Below are 23,548 nucleotides of genomic sequence, written 5' to 3'. Positions count from 1 at the left end.
AAAGTGAACTCTCTGCCCCTCAATTGTATTCCTAACTTCTCCATTGTTTTGGTCGTCCACTGCTGCAGAACAAACCACCCCAAAACTGAGTGGCTTAAGGCAACCACCCTGTTGCTAACTCTCACCATTCTGTGGGTTGCCCAGGCTCAGAGGGACAGTTTGGCTCTTGGTCTCTCTGGCGTCTCTCATACAGTTGGGGTAAGAAGGCAGCTGGGGCCAGTGTCAACTGGAGTCTCAACTGGGTGCTAAAATGGCTCGACCTCCCTCCAGCTGCACGTGGTCTCCCCAGCAGGGTGGCTGGATTTCTTACGGCTGGCTCGGGGCTCCTAAGAACAGGCATCCTAAGAGACAAGAAGCAGGAACTGCCAGCGCTCTCAAAGGCTGAACCTGGAATGGGCACGCATTGCTTTGCCCCTTCCATGGGGTAAACAGTCTGAGAGCCAGATTCCAAGGGAGGAGAAATATCAATAGATCCTACCTCCTGGCGTGGAGAGAGACAAAGGATTTGTGGCTATCTTGAAATCGGCACATGCTTGTCCAGTAGGATAACTGAAGAAAAGAAGATGACTAAGCCGTTCTCCAAACCCACTGTTGAACAGCAAGATGAGCGCAGCTGGGGCAAGAACGGCCACGGCAAGGGCAAGTCCAGACGCACAGCCTCTCACCATGTGGTGGGGCATCTCTGCCTGAACAGCCACAGACGGGAAGCAGAGATGATGGGCTGGGAGCATCAGGGCTGCATCTTCTCTCTCAGCTGCCTGCACACGTGGATGGTGTGGAATCGTTCCCCAGATAGTCTCTCAGCAAGACATCACCCCAAAACAAGGTCAAAGACACACACGGATGCTGACCCTGAGACCTAAGAGCAAAATTAATGTCATATTTTACAAGCCTGCCTTGTGTGGGAAATAATTGGTGATCTGCGTGTGGAAGGTTCGATTTGTGGACAAGCACAGTTTTAATACCCGTTCACCTCTCTCCGGTTGCCCAGCTCAAAAACTCAGCCATCATCCCCTCTGCTAGATCCAATGACTTGATAGATGCTCACTGCTTTCATGTAGGTGCTTTCGTTAGGTGCAACCCAATGTGACTGCCATACCCTACATACCTCTGGGAAAGGACCTCCATGGCTAACTGTTGCCAAAAGGGCAGAAAGACTTTCTTAAGGGTCTGCTCTGACATTCTGGGCATGTTGATGTCAGCAAGGACCCTGCTTAATGATGACGATTCATCCCTTTTGTTGTGATGGAATTGTTTGGTGTTGGGAACTTAACCTGGAAAGTAGGATGTGGCCATAACGAGACTCGGCGATAGACAGGAGTCACCCAGCCCCAGGACGGGCGCTGGCTATCGAGGTCAAAGATGGTCAGTGAAGGCATGAGTCAAGGCCTTTAGCTGATGGAGCCAAGGAAGTAAGATTGAAGGCCAGTGAGGCAGGGTCAGAGAGAGCTTTCAAGCTGAAGTAAAAATAAAAACTAGCATTTCGTGAGTACTATGTGCTAGGCTCCACTTAACATTTTGGAAACAGTCATAATTATTCTCTAAGGTTTGTGTTATTATTATCAACATTTTGCAGATGAAGAAATTAAGGTTTAGGGAGAGGAGAAACTGCCCAAACTAATCTTCACCACCATCTTCAGTGCTTGAAACACACCCTGTGGCTCTGCCTCCCTGGTGAGACTTTGTGATGGGGCCTCATCCTTATAAGCAGAGGTACAAGTTTCAGGGCCAGACAGTCACCCACAGCCTTCCAGGAGATTTAGAACTCTGTCATATGCTGAAAAACGGTGTTTTCTCTCCTACCTTGGGCTCTGCAGGTCCCAGAAGGTCCAGCAGGGTGTCTGTTCCCGTTATTATTGCTGTGTAACAAGTGACTCCAATACTTAGCAGCTTAAAGTAACTATCTTGCTCATAATATTTGTGGCACAGGAATTCAGGAAGTCTGGACAGTTCTCACTTGAGGTCTCTCATGCAGTTGAGGTCAGGCGTTGTCTGGGTGGGGGTCATCTGAAGGCTAGAGTGGGCTGGGCGTCCAAGACGGCTCACTCCCATGGCCAGTGGTTGACTTTGGCTGCTGGAGCTCAGCTGAGGTTGTCAGAGCACCTGCAAGTGGGCGCCTTGCATGGCAACTGGCTGCCTCAGAGTAAACGAACGTCCAAAAGCAACAGGGGGAAGATGCCTGGCCTTTTCTCACCTAGACTTGGAAGTCACACAGTGGTGTTCCACTATATCCTATTGGTAGAAGCAACTCAGCCCACTCAGATTGAAGAGGAGGGAATAGACCAACCTCCAATGGGAGGCTCACATTGTCACATTGTAGAAGACCATATGGATGGGAGATATTGGGCCACCATCTTTGAAAAATCCAATCCATCCACTGAGGTTACTCCTCATCAACATATAAGTCATTCAGTGTGGTGCAAGGGCTAGCTCTCTTGGGACAATGGAAGGAACTGGGCTTAGGACCAGAGTCCAGAGATGTTATACATCTCAACTGAACTATTAGCATTATAACTAAGAATATGTACATGGAGCTCACTAATTCCCTGAGGTCTCCAGAACTGCCAGCGATTCCTGAGAATATGGACTGTTGTAGGTTAGACTTTCAAACTAATGACAGGATACTAATGGTTTATGAACAAAAATATAACCAAGTATTTGTCATTTGTGTGCATTATGATTGGCTGGTGATGAGTCAGTGCCCCCTGTAGACTGTGAGGCTTAGATGATTGTACAGCTCAGGTTTTGTGTCTAAATTGTGTTTTTCCAGGACCTACGTAGCACCTGGCTTTCATTGCTGAAAATAAACCAGTGAATGAAAATAAGAGTGAATACATTAATAATACAAGAACTGAAAAATAAACAAACTGATTAAGAAGATGTATTCAGTGACTTCCACCTTCAAAGATAATCAAATATACAAAAATATTGAAATACTAATTAATTGCCAGGTTATTATTTTCATGCTTAGTTCATTATTATTTTTTCTGAGTCATGTCTGTCATCCTTAATCTATCAATAATATTTTCTTCCTCAGACCAAAGTCTGTATCTGTTCTAACTTCACATTCAGTCTTCCACTTAACCTAATTAAAGATCCTTTATTTTAATTAGGCTAAATTTATCTTATTTCCATTCTGATTTCCTTCTGGTTTCAAATTACCTCTTTGCTTTAATATTTTCCCATCAAAGAGAAGAGACTACTGCCTCTTAGAAAATTCCTTTCCTAAGTAACTTGCACTATCAGAACTTGAGGCCGTGTTTTAAAAACTGACTCCCTGGGCTTCCCTGGTGGTGCAGTGGTTGAGAATCTGCCTGCCAATGCAGGGGACACGGTGTTCGAGCCCTGGTCTCGGAAGATCCCACATGCCGCGGAGCAACTAGGCCCGTGAGCCACAATTACTGAGCCTGCGCGTCTGGAGCCTGTGCTCCGCAACAAGAGAAGCCGCGACAGTGAGAGGCCCGCGCACCGCGATGAAGAGTGGCCCCCGCTTGCCGCAATTAGAGAGGGCCCTCGCACAGAAACGAAGACCCAGCACAGCCATAAATAAATAATTATATATATAAAAAAAAAAAACTGACTCCCTGTTAAGAAAAAAAAGTATTCTCTGTATCTTTTAGACTCATCTGTATGTTGTAAAATGTTTTGCCTAATAATGAGTTCAAAAAATGTAACCAATTTCCACAAACATAGGACAATTTAATTTCAACACAACACTCTAAAACCAAGTAGATTTTTCAAATATTTCTGCTCATCTGCACCATCCACAGAACCCTAACAATGTGGTAGATGAAGGTACTAATGAGGATACAAGAAATGTAATTTATTAAGTGTTTACTGCAAGCTAAACACTTTCAATGAACTGGCTCCAACCTCGAAAACTGCTTTGCAAGGCAGACAATATTCCCATTTCAAAGATGAGGAAGCTGAGGCTCAGAGATGCTATGTGGCCAAAGCCACACAAATATTACAGTGTCTGAGCCTGGACAGAACTGATCTGTTGGTCTCGTAGCCTGTGCTTATCCCCAACTCCATCCTACAGCCTACACTGACCATCTCTGAATCAGGGTCCAGAGCAAAGGTCTGAAACTTTTATAATATTAGCCTTTAAATTTCCTGACCGCTGTCCTCCTGCAGCTTTGGGGAGGGGAGAGGAAGATGGTGGGGGGGAAGGGCCTGGCTATAGTCTCACAAGCAGCGTGAGGACAGCAATTGCTTCCGATGTCAAAACATCAAAACGTCAGCAGAACAGTGACTCCCAGTCCAGAAATTACTTGTGTAACCAGGAAAAACAAAGGAAAACTTCCTTTTAGAAATATACATTTGGATACAAGTTCTTTTTCACAGGACAAAGCTGCAGTGTGGCCTGGCCTTGGTGTGCATGCAGTGAAGATGGCCACTATGATAGGGACTTAATGACGCTTCTGGCTTTCAAATATTGCAACCCAATAGAGTTACGAATGCCACTGGAATAATCGGACCACCCTGTTCTCACCCCTACCAGGTTGAGAAGAAAGCAAGCACAGAGAGGCCAAGCACCCTGCCTGAAGTCACACAGCCAGTTGGCAGCGTGGTTGTGATTAAAACTCGAGTCTTTGACTCCAAAATCTACACTCATAACCATGATGCTAGGTAGTACAGGAAGCCAGCCGATTTCTGAGAGGGCTGGATTCTCTGTTGTCACTGCTGCGATGATTATATGGCTCTGCAGACCTGGATGAGAGCTTTGCAATTTGCCCTTTGAAGTTTCACAGTGCTTTCTGAGATCCACGTGTTAATGGAACCCAGCAGTGCTCATGGACCAAAATTCTACCATTGCAACAACTCTTGGACAGCAAGACAGGCCACATCCAGGAGAAAGCGCAGGACTCCTGCTGGGAGGCTCCCTGGAAAGTCTTCTGCGGAGACAAGAACCAGCTCCCACCCAGGACACCTCGTGAGAAATCACTTGCCCTTTGCCTAATGGCTTTTCTCGCCGAGCTGTGTTCCTCTGGTTTCTGGGCCAGGCAACGCGCTCCTAATCCATTGCTGTCTGGGCTCTGTTAAATAATAATCGCTCTTCCTCCCCAGAACCGGTTTCATTTCAGAAGAAATGCCAGTTGATGCTTTAGAAATGTCAGGATTTCCACAAATCTCTCTTAGATCAGTTCTCTGTTGAGCCATCCGTCTTAGGGTCACAAAGCTGGCATTTATGTCAGAAGTGTTATCCTGGGGCCTCAAGCTCTAACTGGCTTCCCTCCTCTGACACATCTGGTGGCCGCTGGCTCTCCACGTGGGCGGGGCCGTACCCTCCCCCGGGGATGGAAACTCGAAGCTGGGGCCCAGCGTTAACCCCCCCCACACACACATCTCCTGGTGCCAGCACATAAGGGGCGCGCCTTCTCGAGCAGCTTTCCTGAGGATACGTGGCAGGTATTAATCTATTGTTCTGTACTATTGTCTTTTCACAGGGATCGACTATCTCCACCCGGACCTGGCCTCAAACTATGTAAGTGCAAGCTGCCCTGTGTGGGGAAACGCGTGTGTCCTAAGTGTTCTGGTGCCCCTCATAGTGGGAACTCACACAGACGCACACACATGCCTGCATGCACATAGGCCATGCACACTGGCACACGGGCACGCCTGCACATGCATGCACCCCAGACTGCCCGTCTTATAAGAGCCACAGCTCAGGCCAAAGACAGACGAGGTATGGGGCCTGGCGGCAGGCAGGGGTGAGTGACTTCACCAGAAGAAAAGAAGGAAACTTGAGATCTGAAAGAACAAAGTGCCGAGAAAAAAGGTACAGGGAGCGGGAAGAGAGAGCCTTGGCAAGTTTTAAAATCAGCTCCAGCTGAGGATGTTGAATGGTGGGTGGGAATGAGCCATTTGGGTTCTTGCTGGATAAAACCGATGGCAAAAGCCAAAAAGAGCAGCAACTCACATTGCACCCGTAGCTTTGTGAAATCAAGCATGCCGCCTTCTTCTTATTTTGGGGCTGATGAGCGCTCCACACTGACTTTCCCCACAACTCTGAGTATAGCATTTAGTATCCCTTGACAAATAACAAATATTAACCGGGAATCACAGTAAATGCTATTGGGCTGGAACCCCATGCTCTGACTTTTGACCCAGCAAGTCACCTGCTGATTTCCTGATAAAATCTCCAAACCCTTTAAACATTAAGCGATGGCTTTATTTTAACCCCAGGGAGTATACGATTCAAGCATTGGGGTAGTCACTTAAAATTACCCAAACTATTATTAAGTTACACTTCTCCTGTAACTTCCAGAGCTAAGTATTTTTTTAAATGTTATTTATTTGCTGAAAAGACTCATATTTAGGAGAACATGAATTTAAATAGAGGAAAGTTGGTTAACAAGCAGAAGTGTTTGGGGATCAAAATTCCGGGTCATTCTTCCTGGAAGGTGTGAGTGTCCACATTGCAAGAAGAGAAGGGAGATTTTCCATATGTGTAGTGGACTGGGAATCGGGAAACAAAGCACCAAGGTGCTGGGTTTCTATTTCCTGCATGGGTCTTATAAACCTGGGAGAGTGTACACTGGGCGTGGTCCAACCAACATGCCTCCAGAGAGAAATGACAGAAATCAATCCAAAGCTCTGCTCCCCGAGATGAGAATCCACTCTGGCAGACAAGGCAGTGAAGAGCCACCTAGGAGTTGCAGATTCTGCCTCAACGACCATCTGCAGAGTCCAAGGACAGCATTCTCTCCTCCCCTCTGACCCCCCTGCCCCACTGCTGGCACACGGAGCTGGCTGTTCCTTTGCTTCCTTAGAGGCACTGCCCCACACAGGGGCTCGTCTGTGCCCTCCAAAGCCCTGCCTTTCCCAGCCTCCCCAGTAACTGCAGGACCTTGGAGAATTCTCCAGTGGGGAGGTTGAGAGATGCATGTGCCTCATTTTCTCCAAGGTTCTGATACCCAGAGGCCCTTCCTCATGGAGAAATGGCAGGACAACAGCCTGGAGGGGGGCAGGTTCGGCCTCAGGGCTGCCGTGCGCACGAGGCATTTCTGGTCTCCTTCCCAGCTGAGCTGCGGCTGCACAGGGTTCCCACCATCCCCCAGACCAGCGCCTCTTGGGGAAGCCAAATGAGGGTCTGCTCACTTTTGCAAACCAGCGTTGCTCCTCTTACAGCTTCTAAGACTTCAAGGTGGGGCGGCTGCCAGTCAGGCTGGAAGGTGGGCAGCGCACGGCCTCCCTCCTTCGAAGGCCACTGACGTGGAGACTGACCTGGGCCTCCCTGGCCAGCCCAGGTGTTTCCGTGACAGCTGCCCCTGACACCAGTCACCGGATTAAAAAGAGATAGTAATTCAAGTGGGAGAAAAATCCTCTGGGGCTCTGATGAACTGCAGGTACGATGCCAGTCGACAGTGTGATTCATCTGCCAGAGACTCTAATCTGAAATTGGAAAGGGAAAGATACCCATTGAGAGGTGCCAGCTCCATCCAATTCTGCAATATCAGAACATACCTAAAAACCCTATGGGTTCTTTGAGTGTGGTTTTCTCAACAACAAACAAAGGGAAAACCCTTTGTTTCTTTCCAAAAAACTTTTTTCTAATTAAAAAAATATCCAAGAGGGAGGGGATATGTGTATACATATAGCTGATTCACTTTGCTGTACAGCAGAAACTAACACAACATTGTAAAGCAATTATACTCCAATAAAAACAAAATAAAATAAGTCACTGCTGACCAAAGTAAAAAAATAAATAAATAAATACCTGTCCTCTATAGAAAATGTAGAAAAACATAAAACATATTCAAAACTACCTATATCACCATTCTTAATACTTTAACATATTTTGGACTTCATTTCTCTGTATATATTTTTAATAAAATTGGGCTCTTTTTGCATATACAGTACCCCCCTTCCATGTGATACATCATGAACATTTTTATACTATTAAATAATCTTCAAAACATGATTATAAGGGCTATATAGTATTGCCTCATGCGGTAATTTACTTAAACTTTCCAATCCCCAATTCTTGGACAACTAGGTTGCTTCCAATGGGAGTCTCACTCTTAGAGGGAGTGTGACAGACAGTGACAAGGGTGGTAGAGGTCTCCAAACCACAACATGCTTAGGAGAGTGGAAAGAACTGGAAAAAACACAACTTAAGAAGCACATTAAATATGTTTTCAACTATTTCCAGTTCTCCATGATAGATGAGGCATTCAACTTGTTCAGTAATTTCTCCCATGAAAATTCCCACCAACGTGTGACCATTGCAGGAGGAGGATTTTAGTTCAGTTAAAGGAAGAACTATCTAATGATTAAGGAATAAATAAAAAGAATTAGCTCTCCCAGGAAGTAATGGGTTCTCCTGATCTGAAAATGTTTATGAGGAGAGTTGATGGCCTTTTGGCGAGGGTGTTGAGGAGATGACTTAAACTAGATGACACCTAAGAATTGACCAGAAAATGTGAGCTCTGGACAAAACTGCACAATTTGACAACTTCCCTCTAAAGGAAGGTCTGAGTCTTCAGCAATTATCAAGACCCTTGGAACTTTACAAACCAGTTGTATGTAATTACACATGGCTTTGAAAATGTCCTACGTCTTTGGTATAGGTGAGAAAACTGAACACCCAAATAGCTCATCCTTAATTCCTCAGCGGAGAACCTGAACCAGCTAGTTTTCACCAGTCACAGCTCTCCCTCACTCTGTGAAGGGCTGAGAGTGACAACTTTGAAGCTACTAACCAGATTTATCTTCTTTATTTTTAATTAAAATTTTTACGCTATAATTAACAGAATGAGCATGGCAAGTGGAGTAGACCTGCCCAGGAGGGCAATGAAATCAGTGGATGGTGATATACTCGAAAATTGTTTGAGCAAAGGATTAACAGGCAGCTTCACACCTTGTTAGGTGACTTCATGGCTTGGATGTGAGAGCGAGCCCCCGTGCCCTTCCAGTGGAATGCACTTTGGGGAGGTCTGTGTTTGGGTTCCCGCAGAAGCAGACCCGAGACAAGGGTTTGAGGGCAACTAGTTTATTTGGGAGGAAGGTCAGAGGAAGGGAGAGGGAGTTGGGGAAGGGAAAGCAGCCAGTAAGGGGTGCATTTCAAACAAGTCACTATGGTGAGTGGCTGGAATCCCACTGGGGCATCTGTGAGATGACGCAGAAGACGTGCACCAGAGTTATCCCACTGGATGGGATCCCCGGGAAGCTGGGGTATTTATATAGCAACTCCCATCAGTTGTTGGTTGAGGGTTGGTCACGGGGGATGTTAACATCCCAGCTGCTCCTACCTTCCCACTGTCCTGGGAAACGCCCTCGGCAAACAGAAGTGGGTACAGGCAGCTGGAGCCCACCAAGGACGCAGAGATGACAGAAAGAGGCATAAGGCTGGGTCCAGGCAACGTCTGCCAGAGGGAGGATGCCTTGGAAATATACTAAAGATTAAAATAAACAGAAATGTGCTCAGTGAGAAGTAAAAACCGTATCAGAGGTTCTTAGACAAATATGACAGAAACGTCTTCATAATCAAACCAGGCAAAATGTTTCCCGAAACAGAATAATTTTCAAAGCTTGTTTATTCTGTATATTAAAAGAAAAGACTCAAGGTAGGCTGGTCGTCCAGTGTTCTTTCTATTTAAACTGAGAATTTTAATCCTCTGAAAGCTGTAAATCAATATATAAATATAAGTCATTAGTGTTCATTTAATTCAACAATTCTACCCTGTATCTGTTGAGTGTTAGGAACAAAGGATAATAATGGCCACTTTTATTGTTATTCTATCATTCTATGATTGAATTTAATCTGAGGAACTCAGTCTCACTGGTAAATGCTCACTATTCCAAATAAATACATTCACCTCTCTTCATCTCAATAGTAATAACATGAAATGAGTCTTGGCCAAGACCCTATTTTAGACCAACTTGAAACTGGGATTCCTTTACCCCGTCCTCTCTGGATATTTGCTCCAGCTCAGTCAGATGGCTGTGCATTGGGCCTGCTATGGCCGAGCCCCAGAGGAAGAGAAACCAGACACAGGTGTTCTCCAGAGGAGCCTGAGGTCAGTAAGGACACAGGTGTGGGGCGTGGCTTGCAGGTGAGGGGTGGGCAGGCAGGGAGGTGGCCGTCTTGGTGCTGTGTGGCCCCCATGCAGCAATGATCACGGGCCCATGTTCACGGTACAGGTCCAAGCCTGGGGTCCTTTCAGGCCTGCAGCATAGAGGGAGACTTCTATTCAAGAACATGCAAGTGTGGGTGAGGCGGCAGCTTTCAGAGCATGGGGGCGGCTGAAGCCGAGCATCTCCTGCTTTGCTCCAAAAGCAGGAGCCTTTCAGATGCTTTGCTGCTGGAGCTAAGGAGGTGAAGAGATGGCTAGTGGTTCTGTAAAATCCAGAGAGAGCCTTCCCACGGGGGTGAGGGTTTTCTCAGAGGCAAGTAGCTTACTTAGGAGGAGACCCCAGCAAGCACGAGCCGCCTCTCCTGGCCTGCCCGCCATACACGCAGAGTGGGGTCAGGCAGGGTGGCCTTGCTGACCCTTGGAAAGCGGTGAAACCTGAAACTCAGTGAAACCTGAGTATGACTCCCGGCTGCCTGAGTCTAAGATGTGCAACCTTAGACTCACCTATTAAACCTCTTTGAACTTTAATCTCCTCGTTTGTGAAATGGGCCAAAAAGAGTATCAGGTGTGTTGTGGGGTATCGCTGAGATACCGTGTGTACAGCACCTGGCAGATAATAGATGCTCAATAAAAATCCATTTCCTTCTCAAAAGAGTTGAGATGACATGAAGGCAGCCTGTCCCGATGGAGAAGCAGGGACACGCCTCCAGAAAGCGGTGCAATTGCTCGGGGCTCAGCGTTATCAAAAGAGAAGGGCACCTCCAGACTAAGCGTAAGATTGTGAGACTAGGAAAAGCAGAGGGCAAAGGTGGAGGTTACCAAAGTCAATCTCAAAGATCTATTTGAAAAATAAAAGATTGATCTGAAAAAGACCAGCCAAGCAAACAGAAGGAACAGGGAGAGAGAACCAACTGCCTGCAGCCAGGATAGAAGGAAGGAGGAGGCCCAGAGAGAGAATTTCTGATCTGTTTTTCTCCGTCACAGACCTCTGAACTAAAACGATATTCACGGATATTCATCCCCTAGGTGGGCGGGGAATTGTACAACAGTAACTTTTCCAAATGAGGTTTTCTCCAGGCCGGAGAAACGACCTCTCCTGACACCTAAGTGGTCACAGTGCGGAGCCCAGGCTTCTGCCCTGACGCAGAGTCCTGGCCCTTCTCACTCTCGGGCCTCCACCTATTAGCTTGGAAACTGTGGGTCACCCTCTGAGCAGCTCCAAGATCCTGCGCTGAGAATCGGTGCAGGTTCACGTGCTCTTCCTGCAGTTTTTCCACAAATTCTTGAACGCAGCAAACGCGGAAGGTTGCCTGGACTCCGCTCCCCAGCCTTCTCTCAGCTTCTGCTATGGGGTTCCACAGAACCTCCCCCTAAAGAGTGAAGTGTATTTCCCAGCCCTTGACTTTGGGCTGGGCCTTGTGACTTTTCTAAAGCAATAGAATAATACAGAAGTGTCAGTGGGCCAGGTCAGAGGCCGTAAGCGGCCTTGTGGGGTCCTGCGCGCCTTCCTAGGCTTCTACCATCACCATTAGAAGAGCAAGCCTGGGCTGGCCTGCAGGGACCCAGGGGGGCGATGACAGGCTTGTGGGGAAGTGCTCCCCCAGCTGCCAAAGCCTAGAGCGCGGCCACCCGCGGCCACCTACAGAACGGCAGGAAGAAGCTGAGCAGCCTAGGCGAGACCCCCCCAAAATCAGCTGAACCCCAGGCAACCCCCAGCAGCAAGCAGGCACCGCCAAGATCCGCAGAGCTGCCCACCTGCGCCCCGCCTAGGTCACCTCACTCCCGGCCGAACTGCAGACTCATGAGTGATACACACGCTTGCTGTTACACGGCGCTGACACATCATGATGGTTTTGATGCCGCAACTGTTACAGTCACCCACACTGGACCCTCTTCCGGGTCCTCTGACGGTAATTGAGGCCCATCCCAGCCTAAGCAGAATATAGATTTCTCTGGCCGCACCCCAGACCTACTGAAACAAAACCTCTAGGAATAGAGGTCATCACGTGTATTTCTTTGACAACATTCCCAGATTCTGATGATTAACGTCATCATTCATTTCGGCACTTTCCTCACTCGTTCATTCAGTCATTCATTTATTCATTCCACAATGCTATTCCCCTAAAATGTGTGACTCTATCACAACTAGATCAATAGCTCTGTGTAGGGAAGTGAGTAACTTTTTTTTTTTTTTGTAAGAGTAAAGTTAAAATTTACGGTAATTTTTTTTCTATATACAGAGAATTACAGTACCTGTTTATGGGGACGCCTAGTGCAGGGCTCCCCTCTTTTTCACTAAGAGTTCCACTTACCACAGAAAATCTATTGGGGTGAAGGGGGGCAAAAAAAGTGATGGACCTCAGCTGACACCCCCTCTGCCCCTTTCTTAAAAATGTAAAGATAGATCTCTATTGTCAGCTTGTTTTTTTGCCAAGACTTAGAAAGCTGCTCTTCCATCAGTTCCTGTGTGCTGCACTCGCCCATCTGCAACAGTGAGTAACTTTTAAATTTTGTGTCCTTCTTCACGTTTAGCGCAGTGCCGAGCAGGCATTTAATAAGTATTTGTTAAATTGCATTGCATATTAATTAATCATTCATACTTTGCAAATGAGATCAGGAGCTAAATCGCATGATGGGCCTCTATCAGTGGTGATGGGAAATGCTGGCATACAGAGCTTCCTCTGACTCCCAGCTGTCAACCATCTCCAGGTGATGCCACCACCCCATTCCCCATAATGCGTGTTGCCAGTGAGGGGATAGAAGGCCCCGGAACTAACTGAGGTCCCCACGGCTGAAGGCCTGGAGAGAATGTGATTCTCATTGTGGATAAACCACCTACACATAACCAAGAGCTCTTTCTCTTCTGTAATGTCTAGAACTCCTCAGGTTGGGGGAAATACAGTTAAGTTCCCAGATGGGAAAAGATGAATTATCCTCTTTGGTTCAGTTCAAAATTTGGAACATCATTTATGCTCCAGGGCTGTTATTTCACCAACAGAAGTTCTTGGAAAAGAAAAAAGCCCACCCCTAAGGACCCACACTTTTCCATTCTTTTGATGGGTTCCTGATTGGTGACTGGCTTTGAAGAGGGGCCTTTGAGCTCCACGTGGCAGACGGCCGCCGTGATGAGAGGGTGGCTGCTGGACATGGGCCAGGCCTCAGCCCTGAGTGACTCAGATGCTATGAAGTATTGATGGCATGCATCACTTCAGGCTTTTAGGCTGATTAATATTTAAATAAGCACATTAATATTGCATATGAAATTGAGGTTTAAACAACCTTTGTGTCTTGTTGAAAGGAGCTGGCATTTTTTGATGTACTCATTAATGCTGGCCAGATCACAGCGAGTACTTGATCACCAGGAGGCTAGACTGAATATTGGGGATAAGAATTTTTTTTCAATCATTTGGACAGACCATCAGTCAAATGACTATGATCTGACTCAAGCCATGTACTAGAGGAATCTGTCCATTTTTACAGGAACATACTTTGACATAGAAACAGAAGAAAATAGAATCTTGATTAACTGAAAAGAAGCTACTTATTTGGACGTAGACTTACAACTGCAGACGAAAGCAAAGGGGAAAAAAAATCTGGTTAATAGATTTTTCCACATTGCTCAGTTGTCTAGTTTTCTTCCATTGAACCTAGTCAAAAGTTAAGAGAACTGTATTGAGTTTCTACTGTGTTCAAGATATTGTGCTAGGTGCCTGGACGATAAAGTGTGAAAAATCCGGTCCCTGCCCTTGAGAAGCTCAGAGTTCAGTGGGGGAGGCACACAAGTAAGTATGACATGATATCATTACATCATGACATGCCCAGCCCTGTCCTGGAAGGAAAAACACCGCCCACTATGGGAAAACAGCAACAAGAACAAGCAAGTTGACCCTAAATGTTAGAGGTGGGAAGATACTTAAGTGCATTTAAAGAATGTTTTCTTGGGTCGATACAGCATAGGAACTCATCTAGAAGCTTGATCTATATGATACTGAACAAAGGGTCATTGGATTATAATTGGTTTTTCACCTGTAGCTTTGTTTCTACCAAGAAGCCTAGACTAAAAGTAACCCATTAAAATCATTTTCTTATCCCCAAATGTCAGTGACAGAGTCTCTTCAACTAAATGTAAGTGTCTTAAAGACTAAGGTAATGTCTTCCAATTCTTTTGTTCATGAGAAACTCAACCAAAGGTTTCATTCCCCAAGGAGATCATTAATAGAAATTCTTCTATAAATGAATGACTGAATTTTGGATGGATGGATGCATGCATGCATGCCTGGGGGGATGGATGGATGGATGGGGGGGTAGATGGATGGATGGATGAGGGATGGATGGATGGATGGGGGATGGATGGATGGGTGCATGGATAGATGGATGGATGGGAAGATGGATGGATGGATGGGGGATAGATGGATGGATGGAAGTGGGGATGAATGGATGGGGGATAGATGGATGGATGCATGGATAGATGGATGGATGGGAGGATGGATGGATGGATGGATGGGGGATAGATGGATGGATGGATGGATGGATGGACAGTGAATGGATAGATGGGGGGATAGATGCTAATGAAACTATTAGGATTTGAGAGGTGTTTGTGTCCAGTCCCTCACTCAATACACAGGTGGAAACTGAGGCCCAGGACAAATGTGAATGGCCGGAGGCCACACAGCAGATTAGAGCAGAGCTAGTCCTGGACTTGGGTCTCCAGCATCTCCTGATCCTGAGGCATGGCTGCACCCACTCACCTCACAGTTCACACCACAGGGCGAAGGCACACATCAGGCCAAACCTGGCCCCAGTGGGGAAGTACCTGCGTGTCCCTCTGCAGGGGCTTCAAGCCCCTCGGCCCCTCTCAGCACAACCTTCCCCTGCCAAGTCCTCTCAACCCACCCTCTGCCACTACTACCCCGCATTCAGCCACCAAAGAGAGCCCTTGGGAGCAGCGTCTGCCTCGCCAACCCCTTGAACCTGATTTCCGTGCCCACCCTGGCATTGGTCTGGTTTTGCCTCCAGCTCCCAGCACCTGTTGCTCTTTTGGAGGGTTGCCCTAGGGCTCCTGGAAACTGCTCTGCCTCACACGCGTGGCGACCTGATGAGACTGGGAACGTCCACCCTGTCTTGGCACCCGTTAACCCTCGGCTGGCTGTGGGAGCCTGAAAGCCTTGTCTCAGGCTGGGAAAACTCTGGGCTGTAACCAGCCCTCCAGGGCCCCCTGCCGGACTCACCTGAAATCACACCCTGGCTTGGCTTCCTCCCTGTTCCGGGCTGCCTCCCTGGCTCTTTCACTGTTTCCTCTGGGAGCACATCTTTAATAAATCACTTGCCCACAAGTCTTCATCTCAGAGTCTGCACTGGGAATCCTGACCTCCTTACATTTGAGCAATCTGGAGCTTCAGGCAAAACAGAATTTTCCATCCTGTGTGGCCAAGGCAGAGAGAATCTCTGACATAGAAATAAGATTAGCTTCTCAACCACGGTAACCCTGCTGGCTCCCAACCTACGGGAAATTATTTTTCATAAAGAAAGAACCCTTAATTACCAACCGATAATTAAAACCTGAAGCCAAGTGCAGGAAGCAGGGGCTTGGGTCTGAGCAACGCTGCTCACCATTGTCTGCAGGAGGGTGGGGAGGTCTGTACTTTGAATGTCATGCACACACAGCCCCTCCACACTGAGTGCTGTGCTATGCGGAAGAATAAGATGTATTACAGTGTGTGGGAGATGTTTTCATTAAGCTATGGAAATAGGAGGCTTACGTTTTATAGCTCAAACGTTGCCAATTTTTTAAATAAGAGGTTTAGTGTAAATCTCAGCTATTCAGGGAGCACCAGCTTGAGGAGTCCCATTGAGTCACTGTGAGCAAAAATGCCGTGTTTGATCTTCATGGTCCTCAGTTTCCCCATCTGTAAAACGGGGTGATCGTCTTCCCACTTCAGAATCAAAGGAATATGATGACTGGCCATATTACTGATATGAACAGTGGGTCTTCGTTGATCTATCAAAAAATATACATTGAACTCCTCAGAGTGCTAAAGGCATGGATGCCCATCTGGTACTGATCCTGGGCCTCTTCTCCAACATCCCCCACAAAGGCACACACATGTCCTCTCTTGGACTTGTAGAGAATGTTCCAGAAGCCTCGGCAGGAAGGAGCCAGTCCCTGTGTGGGTGCCAGCGTGATGACCAGGCAGGCACTGAGTCATTTGATACAGTCAGTACCTTGCTGGGATTCTTACCAGGAACCTTTCAAACAAGAAATATGTCCTCTGTGAACAAGACCATAGCCTAAGTTCATTAACTCTTCAAAAACTAGTCACTTGCTAGCAATTGCAATGATTCTATCCCACATGATGGTTTGGTTTGGGAGTTTTCACTGTTTCTTGTTTGGTCTTAGCTCACAAATCCATCCCCCCACCCCCAACATGGAGAGTTGACTGTTTGTAATGGAGTGTAAGATCCCTCTTTTCTCCCTGCCTTGGTCCTGATATTTTGATCCCTTCCGTCTTGAGCGGCTTCTTTGGAAATGTGGAGGTTCTCTACCCGGCAATTTTTTAGAAAGTGCTATGTGCCTGGTTTTGTGTTTTGCATGTATTATTGCATTTAATCTGCATGTTAAACCAGCGAAGTAGGCGCTTTCTCATCCACCTCCCACAGAGAGGAAACTGAAGATCAGAGAGGTTAGTGATCTGCCCTAGCTCACACAGCCAGCGAGGGGTGAAATGTGAAGTTCACCATCTGTCAAGCAACTTTGTTGAACTTAGTCCCCCTCCAGCCTCCCGCAGCTCAGCCAATGGCACCGCCGTGGACCCAGTGACAAAGCCCGAACGCAAGAGTGGTCCTGGACTCCTCTCTTTACCCCTCTCCTCTCAGCCACCAGATCTGCTAGTCCTAGCCCCGCTCTGCAACAAATCTGCTTCTCTGTTTCTGCCACTGGCATCCAGGACCAAGCCGGCATCAACTCCCCCCTGGACCCCATGAAGGCCCCAGCTTCCTGCTGCCACTTTTGCCCTCTGCAATGCCATCTCCCCAAAATAGCCAGAGAGGGGGACTTCCCTGGTGGTCCAGTGGTTAAGACGCCATGCTCCCAATGCAGGGGCGTGGGTTCGATCCCTGGTCAGGGAACTATGATCCCACATAGCAGCCGAAAAATAAAAAATAACCAGAGAGTTATTACAGAGGAAAAAAAGGACAAGAGGCCAGGTCACACCCCCAATTAAACCCATCCAGGGGCTCCTTCTGCACCCAGAGTCACACCCCTCCCTCCCTGCGAAGGTCCACGTGTCCTGGCTCTGGCCACCCTTTCAACCTACCTCTTGCTCCCTCAGTATTTATCAAGCTCTACAATTGCAGGATTTGTCCTAATTCAAGACTTAGAAGGCTCATACGCTGAGTCTGTTTCAACCTCTGGCTTAGTCCCTTCCTAGCTCTTAAAACAGTTTGTAGTTAAGTGTTTGGTTTTCGGGTTTTGTGCCTCCCATTGGAATATCAGCTCCAGGAGCTGACAGGGGTCTTCTTTACCACATTCACTTCTTCACCCTCAACAAAGCACAATGGCCTTGACCAATATGCATTGGATGACAGTCTGATGAAGAAGTGCTTTCTGTTTCCCTTTCTTTAGCCTGCACCCCCTAATATCTTCTGGTCATGCTTTGTCCTCACAAAACCCCTCTCCCTGGCTTTTTTTGTTCTGCTCTTTTTGTTCAGCTCATAGAAGAAATTATTTATGTGCACCTCCATAAACACTATGAAAGGAAGCCTCTGGTCAGTGCATCAGGAGGATGGTCTGCACAGGAAATGAGCACTTGTTAGTACTTGCCAGCTTCTGGGGAGAACCGCTCTATTTCTTCATAGCCACAACCCAAGGAACAGGAGACCCCCCTCTACCCAGGCTGACTTGTGTCCCTCAAGAGAGGAACTAGAAAAAGCAACAGCCATGGTTGTCTTGATGTTTAACTCATTCATTTGTTTTAGGCAAGTGACAATAGCCATTCGACTTCTCCAAGCATGCGTTTTCAAGCTAAAAAAAATTAACCTAGGTTTTTTATACTCTGTTAAGTATCTAAAAGATTTAGAAAATTGAAAAATAAAAAGGCTGTACATGGACATGTTCTTAGCTGGTAAGCTTTGCTCATCCACTATTCCACCAGGAGAAGGGAATTCCCGACATATGGGACCTCTACTCACAGGGCTCTCCTAAGAAACATGTGGTGTCATGTGTCCTCATGATTAGTATTAAACTCAATGCACCATATATACAAATCCTCCCAAAGGAAAACAAACCTGCCCCGGAAACAAAGCTTGTAATTATAATCACAGATGCTCTTTGTTCCTCACAGGGAATGCTTAAAATATCAATTTAAATGCAAATGAATCTTATCATTCCAAATTAGGCCCATTCCATTGTGTTGAAATTAATATAGAAAATAATTTCGAACACTAAATTATGAGTAATTAATGTTGACACTGTGAAAAAATACACTCATTTCGAAATTCTGGGGAGGGGCAGACTTGTCTGTGTGTGTGCTGTGTATGCTATAAGTAGTGCCTGGCAGGGCTAATTTGCAGGATTAACACAGCAGGGATAAGGGGCGGGAGACACATGGCAATGATACGTCTTAGCTATCCTCTGGGTCTAAGGAAACACACTTACATGATATTTAAGAATAAATTATACCGGGTATACTAAAGAGCTGAAGAGTGAAAGGAGAGCTTGAAGAATTAAAATCTTTCCCTTAAATATCAAAACAAAAAGGACCTATGTCTCCTCTATCATCTAATCTAGGAGTTGGCAAATTATGATCCATAGGCCGGCCACCTCTTTGGGTAAATAAACTTTTATCGGAACCCAGCCATGTCCATTTGTTGACTGTCTAGGGCTGCTTTCACAGTACAATGACCAAGTGGGGTAGTTGTAACAGAGACCATCAGACCTGCAAAGCCTGAAATTTCCACTATTTGACTCTTTACGGAAAAGTCTGCTGAAATCCCCTCATGTAATCTGCTGTGCGTCAAGACATAGGAAAATGGCTTATTTTAGAAACACGCGTCCAGAGAGTTGCAATGCGGGTCCAATCACGGCTGTACCACTTTCTAGCTGTGGGGCATCTGACAAGATGCTCTACATGTTGGGGGCATAAGATCCTCATTTGTAGGTGGAGAAAGTTGGACTCTTGTCTGCTGGAACCCTAAAATCTTATGAAACTCTCCTCCTTTCCAGTAATATCACTGATTAAGAAACAAAAGCTGAATTAGTTTTCTAAGGAAATGAAATTGTCAAATAGTTTGAATCTACTTAACTTGCTTTTGAGAATGACAGACATAAAGTCAAAGTCATGCGCCTTTTCCACGCAAAACGCTCTCTACATTAACCACTGTGGCCGAGTGATTTCAAAGAGTTTTGCATTTGTTTACTGTCTTAGTTTGGATTCCTCCAGAAACCAACCCTGAGGCTTGGATAGTTTATTTGAGAGGTGGTCCCAGGAAGCAAGGGCAAGGGAAGGAGTCCAGACAGGGCATGTTTTAAGTAAGTTAGTGCCGTGGAGCTCAGGTCTGCTGGGAAACCCTGGGCTGTGGGTTAGACCATGAGGGGGAAAGAGTTGGGGTACTAATACACCAACTCCCATCAGTAGTTGATTGAGGGCTGCTATCAGGATGAGGGGAGAGCAATTTCCTCTTCTTCTGGGCTGCCAGGGTCATGGGCAGATTGGGCTCCTGAGATACAGAGATGGAAATCTGGCAGAGGAAAGTTGAGTCAAAATTGAAAGGCTAAAAGCAAGAGGTCATGAATGGGATACCCAACAACATCTGCTAATTACAAGTCTCCAAACTTTCTAATCACACATCCCCATCCATAAAAATTTTTGAGCAGACTTACCAAGTATATTCATAGTTATTTATTCACACAGTGTATGTACTACTGTAATAATGGAGTGTGTACATTATAAAACATACTTGAGAAAGACAATTTTAAAGATAAAATAAAATATTTTAAAAGTTATAATACACTCTCATGTTCATGGCAGCATTAGTCACAAGAGCCAAAAGGTAGAAGCAACACGAGTGTCCATCAACAAAAGAATGAATAGACAAAATGTGGCCCATGCATATGATGGAATATCATTCAACCTATTGCATGCAACACTGTGGATGAAACTTGAGGACATTATGCTAAGTGAAATAAGGCAGTCACGAAAAAGACAAATACTGTATGATTCCCCTTGCTTGAGGTACCTAGAATAGTCAAGTTCATAAAGATGGAAAGTAGAATGGTGGTTGCCAGCAGCTGAGGGAACTGGGGAATGAGGAATTATTGTTTAATAGGTAGAGCGTTTCAGTTTTGGAAGATGAAAAGTTCTGAGATTAGTTGCCCAGCAATGTAAATATACTTAACACTGCTGAACTGCACATTTTATAAGGGTTAAGATGATTAATTTTATGCTATGCCTTTTTTACCACAACTGAAAATAAATACATAATTTTAAAAATCAAGCTAAAACAAGGAAGTTGTAATATTTTCTCCCCACACCCCAGTGGATCATCTTACACATCCCCTGGGGTGGCCACGCCCATTTTGAAGACCTTTGCACTCACTAGCCAGTGTGTAACCCTGTCTAGTGTGATCAGTAAGAGGTTCTGAATAGAAACTCTTTTGGCTAGCTAGATGTGACGATTTCTCTCTTCAAGGGAGATAAAACAGTACAACAGAAATGGCACTGAGAAGGTCCATGCAAACAGGTGGCTCTGGGTCCAATCCCTCTCTACGACTTAGTTACTGAGACTTGAGGCAAGTTAATTAACCTCTCTGGGTTGTACATTCCTCAAATGTAAAAGAAAGATAGTAATATCTTTTCATTTAGTCATTCAACAACTAGTTATTGAGTGCTATACTTCATAACAAGATCTATGGTATATTAGTTACCTAATGTAATATTTGGTATATAATATTTGCTATGTTAGTTACCTATATTATATTTGCTGCAGAAAAATTACTCCCAAAACTTGGACATACAGTATCTGTGGGTCAGGAATTCTGGAACAACTTGGCTGGATGGTTCTGGTTCAGGGTCTCTCGAGGTGTCGCCAGGGCTGCATCTGAAGGCCTGACTGAGGCTGGACCTTCTGCTTCCAAGACGGTGAGCCTTGCTCACTGTGGGAGCCTCTGTGCAGGGTCATGAACGCCAGGAGGCCAGACTCACTGGGGGCCGAGCTGCATGCATTGATGAACAGAGTGGACATGGTCCCTACCCTCAAAAACCTTTTTGCCTAGAAGGGTCTCCAGATAGACTCCAAATAAATAATTACAGAAACAATTGCTTATTTACAACTGCGGTGCTTTGCTGTGGTGCAAGAGTACTGGTTCCTGTAAATGTGTTTTATGTGAAGAACTTGATCTCGTTCGCTGGGTGAGGGAAGATTTCCCTGGAGAAGAGACACTTATGCTGATGCCTTAAGTATGAGGAAGAGTTAGCCAGGTATCTGGCAGCAGAGGGAACAGCTGTGCAAAGGCCTTGAGGCAGAAATATGCTCAGCCCTTTCCAGCATCTGAAGAGAGCTGCTGTGTGTGTTGGGGGTGGGATGAGGTGGACGCAGGAGCCTATCAATATCAATCCAGGGAGAAAACAGCCTGAGCGACACTGGAGATGCAGAAAGAGACCTGACTGTGTGGACTTTGTGGGCCATAAAGATTTTCTACTTCATCCTAGCAGCAAAGGGAAAATTTTTCTTTTGGGTGACAGTGTGGAGTGGGTGTGTGACATGAAATGATATGCCTGGGTTTGGTATTTTTCAAAGATCTGTCTGCTATGGAGATGGATTGGGGGTGGGCAAGAATGGAAGCAGGGAGACATCATAGGGGGACTTTTCTAGGAGAAATTATTTTTAAAAGAGCTGTCTTTTTTTTTTTTTTTTTTTTAAAGAGAAAGCAAAAGAAAATGTAACACTGAATTTAGGAGACGCTAACTAAATATTACTTCCCTCTTCCTCTCAAAAAACAAACAGCTCAGGAACATTTAAAGTAAGGTGATATCTGCAAACAAAATATTTCTAAATAGTAGGCAAAAATATTGTTAAATAATGCAGGCCTCACTAGGCACCGTGTAAGCTCAGGGTCCAGAAGGAACCTTGTCCTGGAAACACGGAAGAGGATTCAGTAGCAATCTTAACGCTTTGCTCCACTGTCAGCAGGAACCTGGACCAGCCCACAGAGAGCTCTGAATAGCATTTATGATCCTTAATCAGCAAGCACGCAGCGTTGATCTGGAAATTAATTGGATGCTCGGGTTTTTCACACACCATGGACAGTTAGATATTACAAAGATTTTGACAGGAATATATTTAGTAGCAACATCACTGATGTTCCGTCACAAGCAGAGACCTATATCCACTTTGGGGCTCATTATATCCTGAGTGACAATGGGTGCTTAGCAAATCTCTTTTGATTATGATGATTAACCACATTGCTCAGTGTCTTTAACAGCTAGTGAGGAATTGGACCAGAGCTGGGGTTTTCTAAATATGATCCACTATACTATTATTTATTTAACCATCTTTACTTAATTGACTCACTCGTTTATCAGATTGCTTTTAAGGGTAATTATATGTTTACCACCATAGTGGAAAACCTCACTTGCTATGCAAATAGGATAATCTTTAAAAATAGATACAGTCCACCCCAAATCCCCTGTGCACGCCCCAAGAAATGCTGGGCTGGGACGTGCTTGTAGCAAAGGATCTCAGAATGCATAGCCAGAGTCATGGGTTCCCACAGCTGTGTGAGTCTGCAACACACAGCAGGTGATGCAGGGAAAGGATGGAGGAGGAAAAGAGGATGGTTTCTCAGGTGAACAACAGTGAATACCTGCTGCAGCTACAGGGACCACCAGCTAAGAGACAGAGAGAGGCTAGTCTTCTGGACTCACCTCCTGGGCCAGGGACCAGGACTCAGTTATCTGGGGAGGGGCAGGGAATGAAATGGGTGGGAGCTCAGTACCGTGTTTACTGCTGCTGACAGATTCCTTTAGCCTTTACTCTATTAAACAATATTTACAGATGTACCTAAAGGTAGGTGTTTTCAGGGGCAAAACCTACATTCAACTTCATACGTTGCTAGTGGGACTGTCAAATGGAACAATCCCTTTGGGAAAAGGCGTGGCAGTCTTACAAAGTTAAATACACACTTACTGTACAACCAGCAATCCCACCCTAAGTATTTACCAAGGGAAAATGAAAACATATGTTCATTAAAAGACATATAGAAGAATGTTCATAGCAGCTTTATTCATCTTTGTAAAAACTGGAAATAATTCAAATGCCCACTAACATGTGGAAGGACAAATAAAATTGTAACATGTTCATATAATGGATACTGTTTCACAACCAAAGGAATAAAGCTACTGATGCAAATAACAAAGTAAGCAAATCTCAAAAATGTTATGTTAGTTAAAGAAGGCAAACACAAGAAGTAC

The 23,548-nt window shown here is 45.7% G+C and overlaps 1 protein-coding gene across 2 annotated transcripts in view; it reads left to right on the top strand.

Annotated features, from left to right (window-relative positions):
• PCSK2 (proprotein convertase subtilisin/kexin type 2) overlaps window positions 1-23,548 on the top strand; it is a 212,884-nt gene that overhangs the window by 118,898 nt on the left and 70,438 nt on the right. For both annotated transcript variants that reach the window (XM_059896782.1, XM_059896781.1), the window contains one exon: window positions 5,451-5,488. In XM_059896782.1, coding sequence (XP_059752765.1) covers window positions 5,451-5,488 — 38 coding nt within the window. The remainder of the gene's footprint in view (window positions 1-5,450; window positions 5,489-23,548) is intronic.

Source organism: Balaenoptera ricei, chromosome 15 (assembly GCF_028023285.1).
Source record: "Balaenoptera ricei isolate mBalRic1 chromosome 15, mBalRic1.hap2, whole genome shotgun sequence".
In the NCBI taxonomy this organism is placed as follows: Eukaryota; Metazoa; Chordata; class Mammalia; order Artiodactyla; family Balaenopteridae; genus Balaenoptera; species Balaenoptera ricei.
The sequence above is the reverse complement of the archived record's forward strand: the minus strand, read 5'-3'. Positions and strand labels throughout refer to the sequence as shown.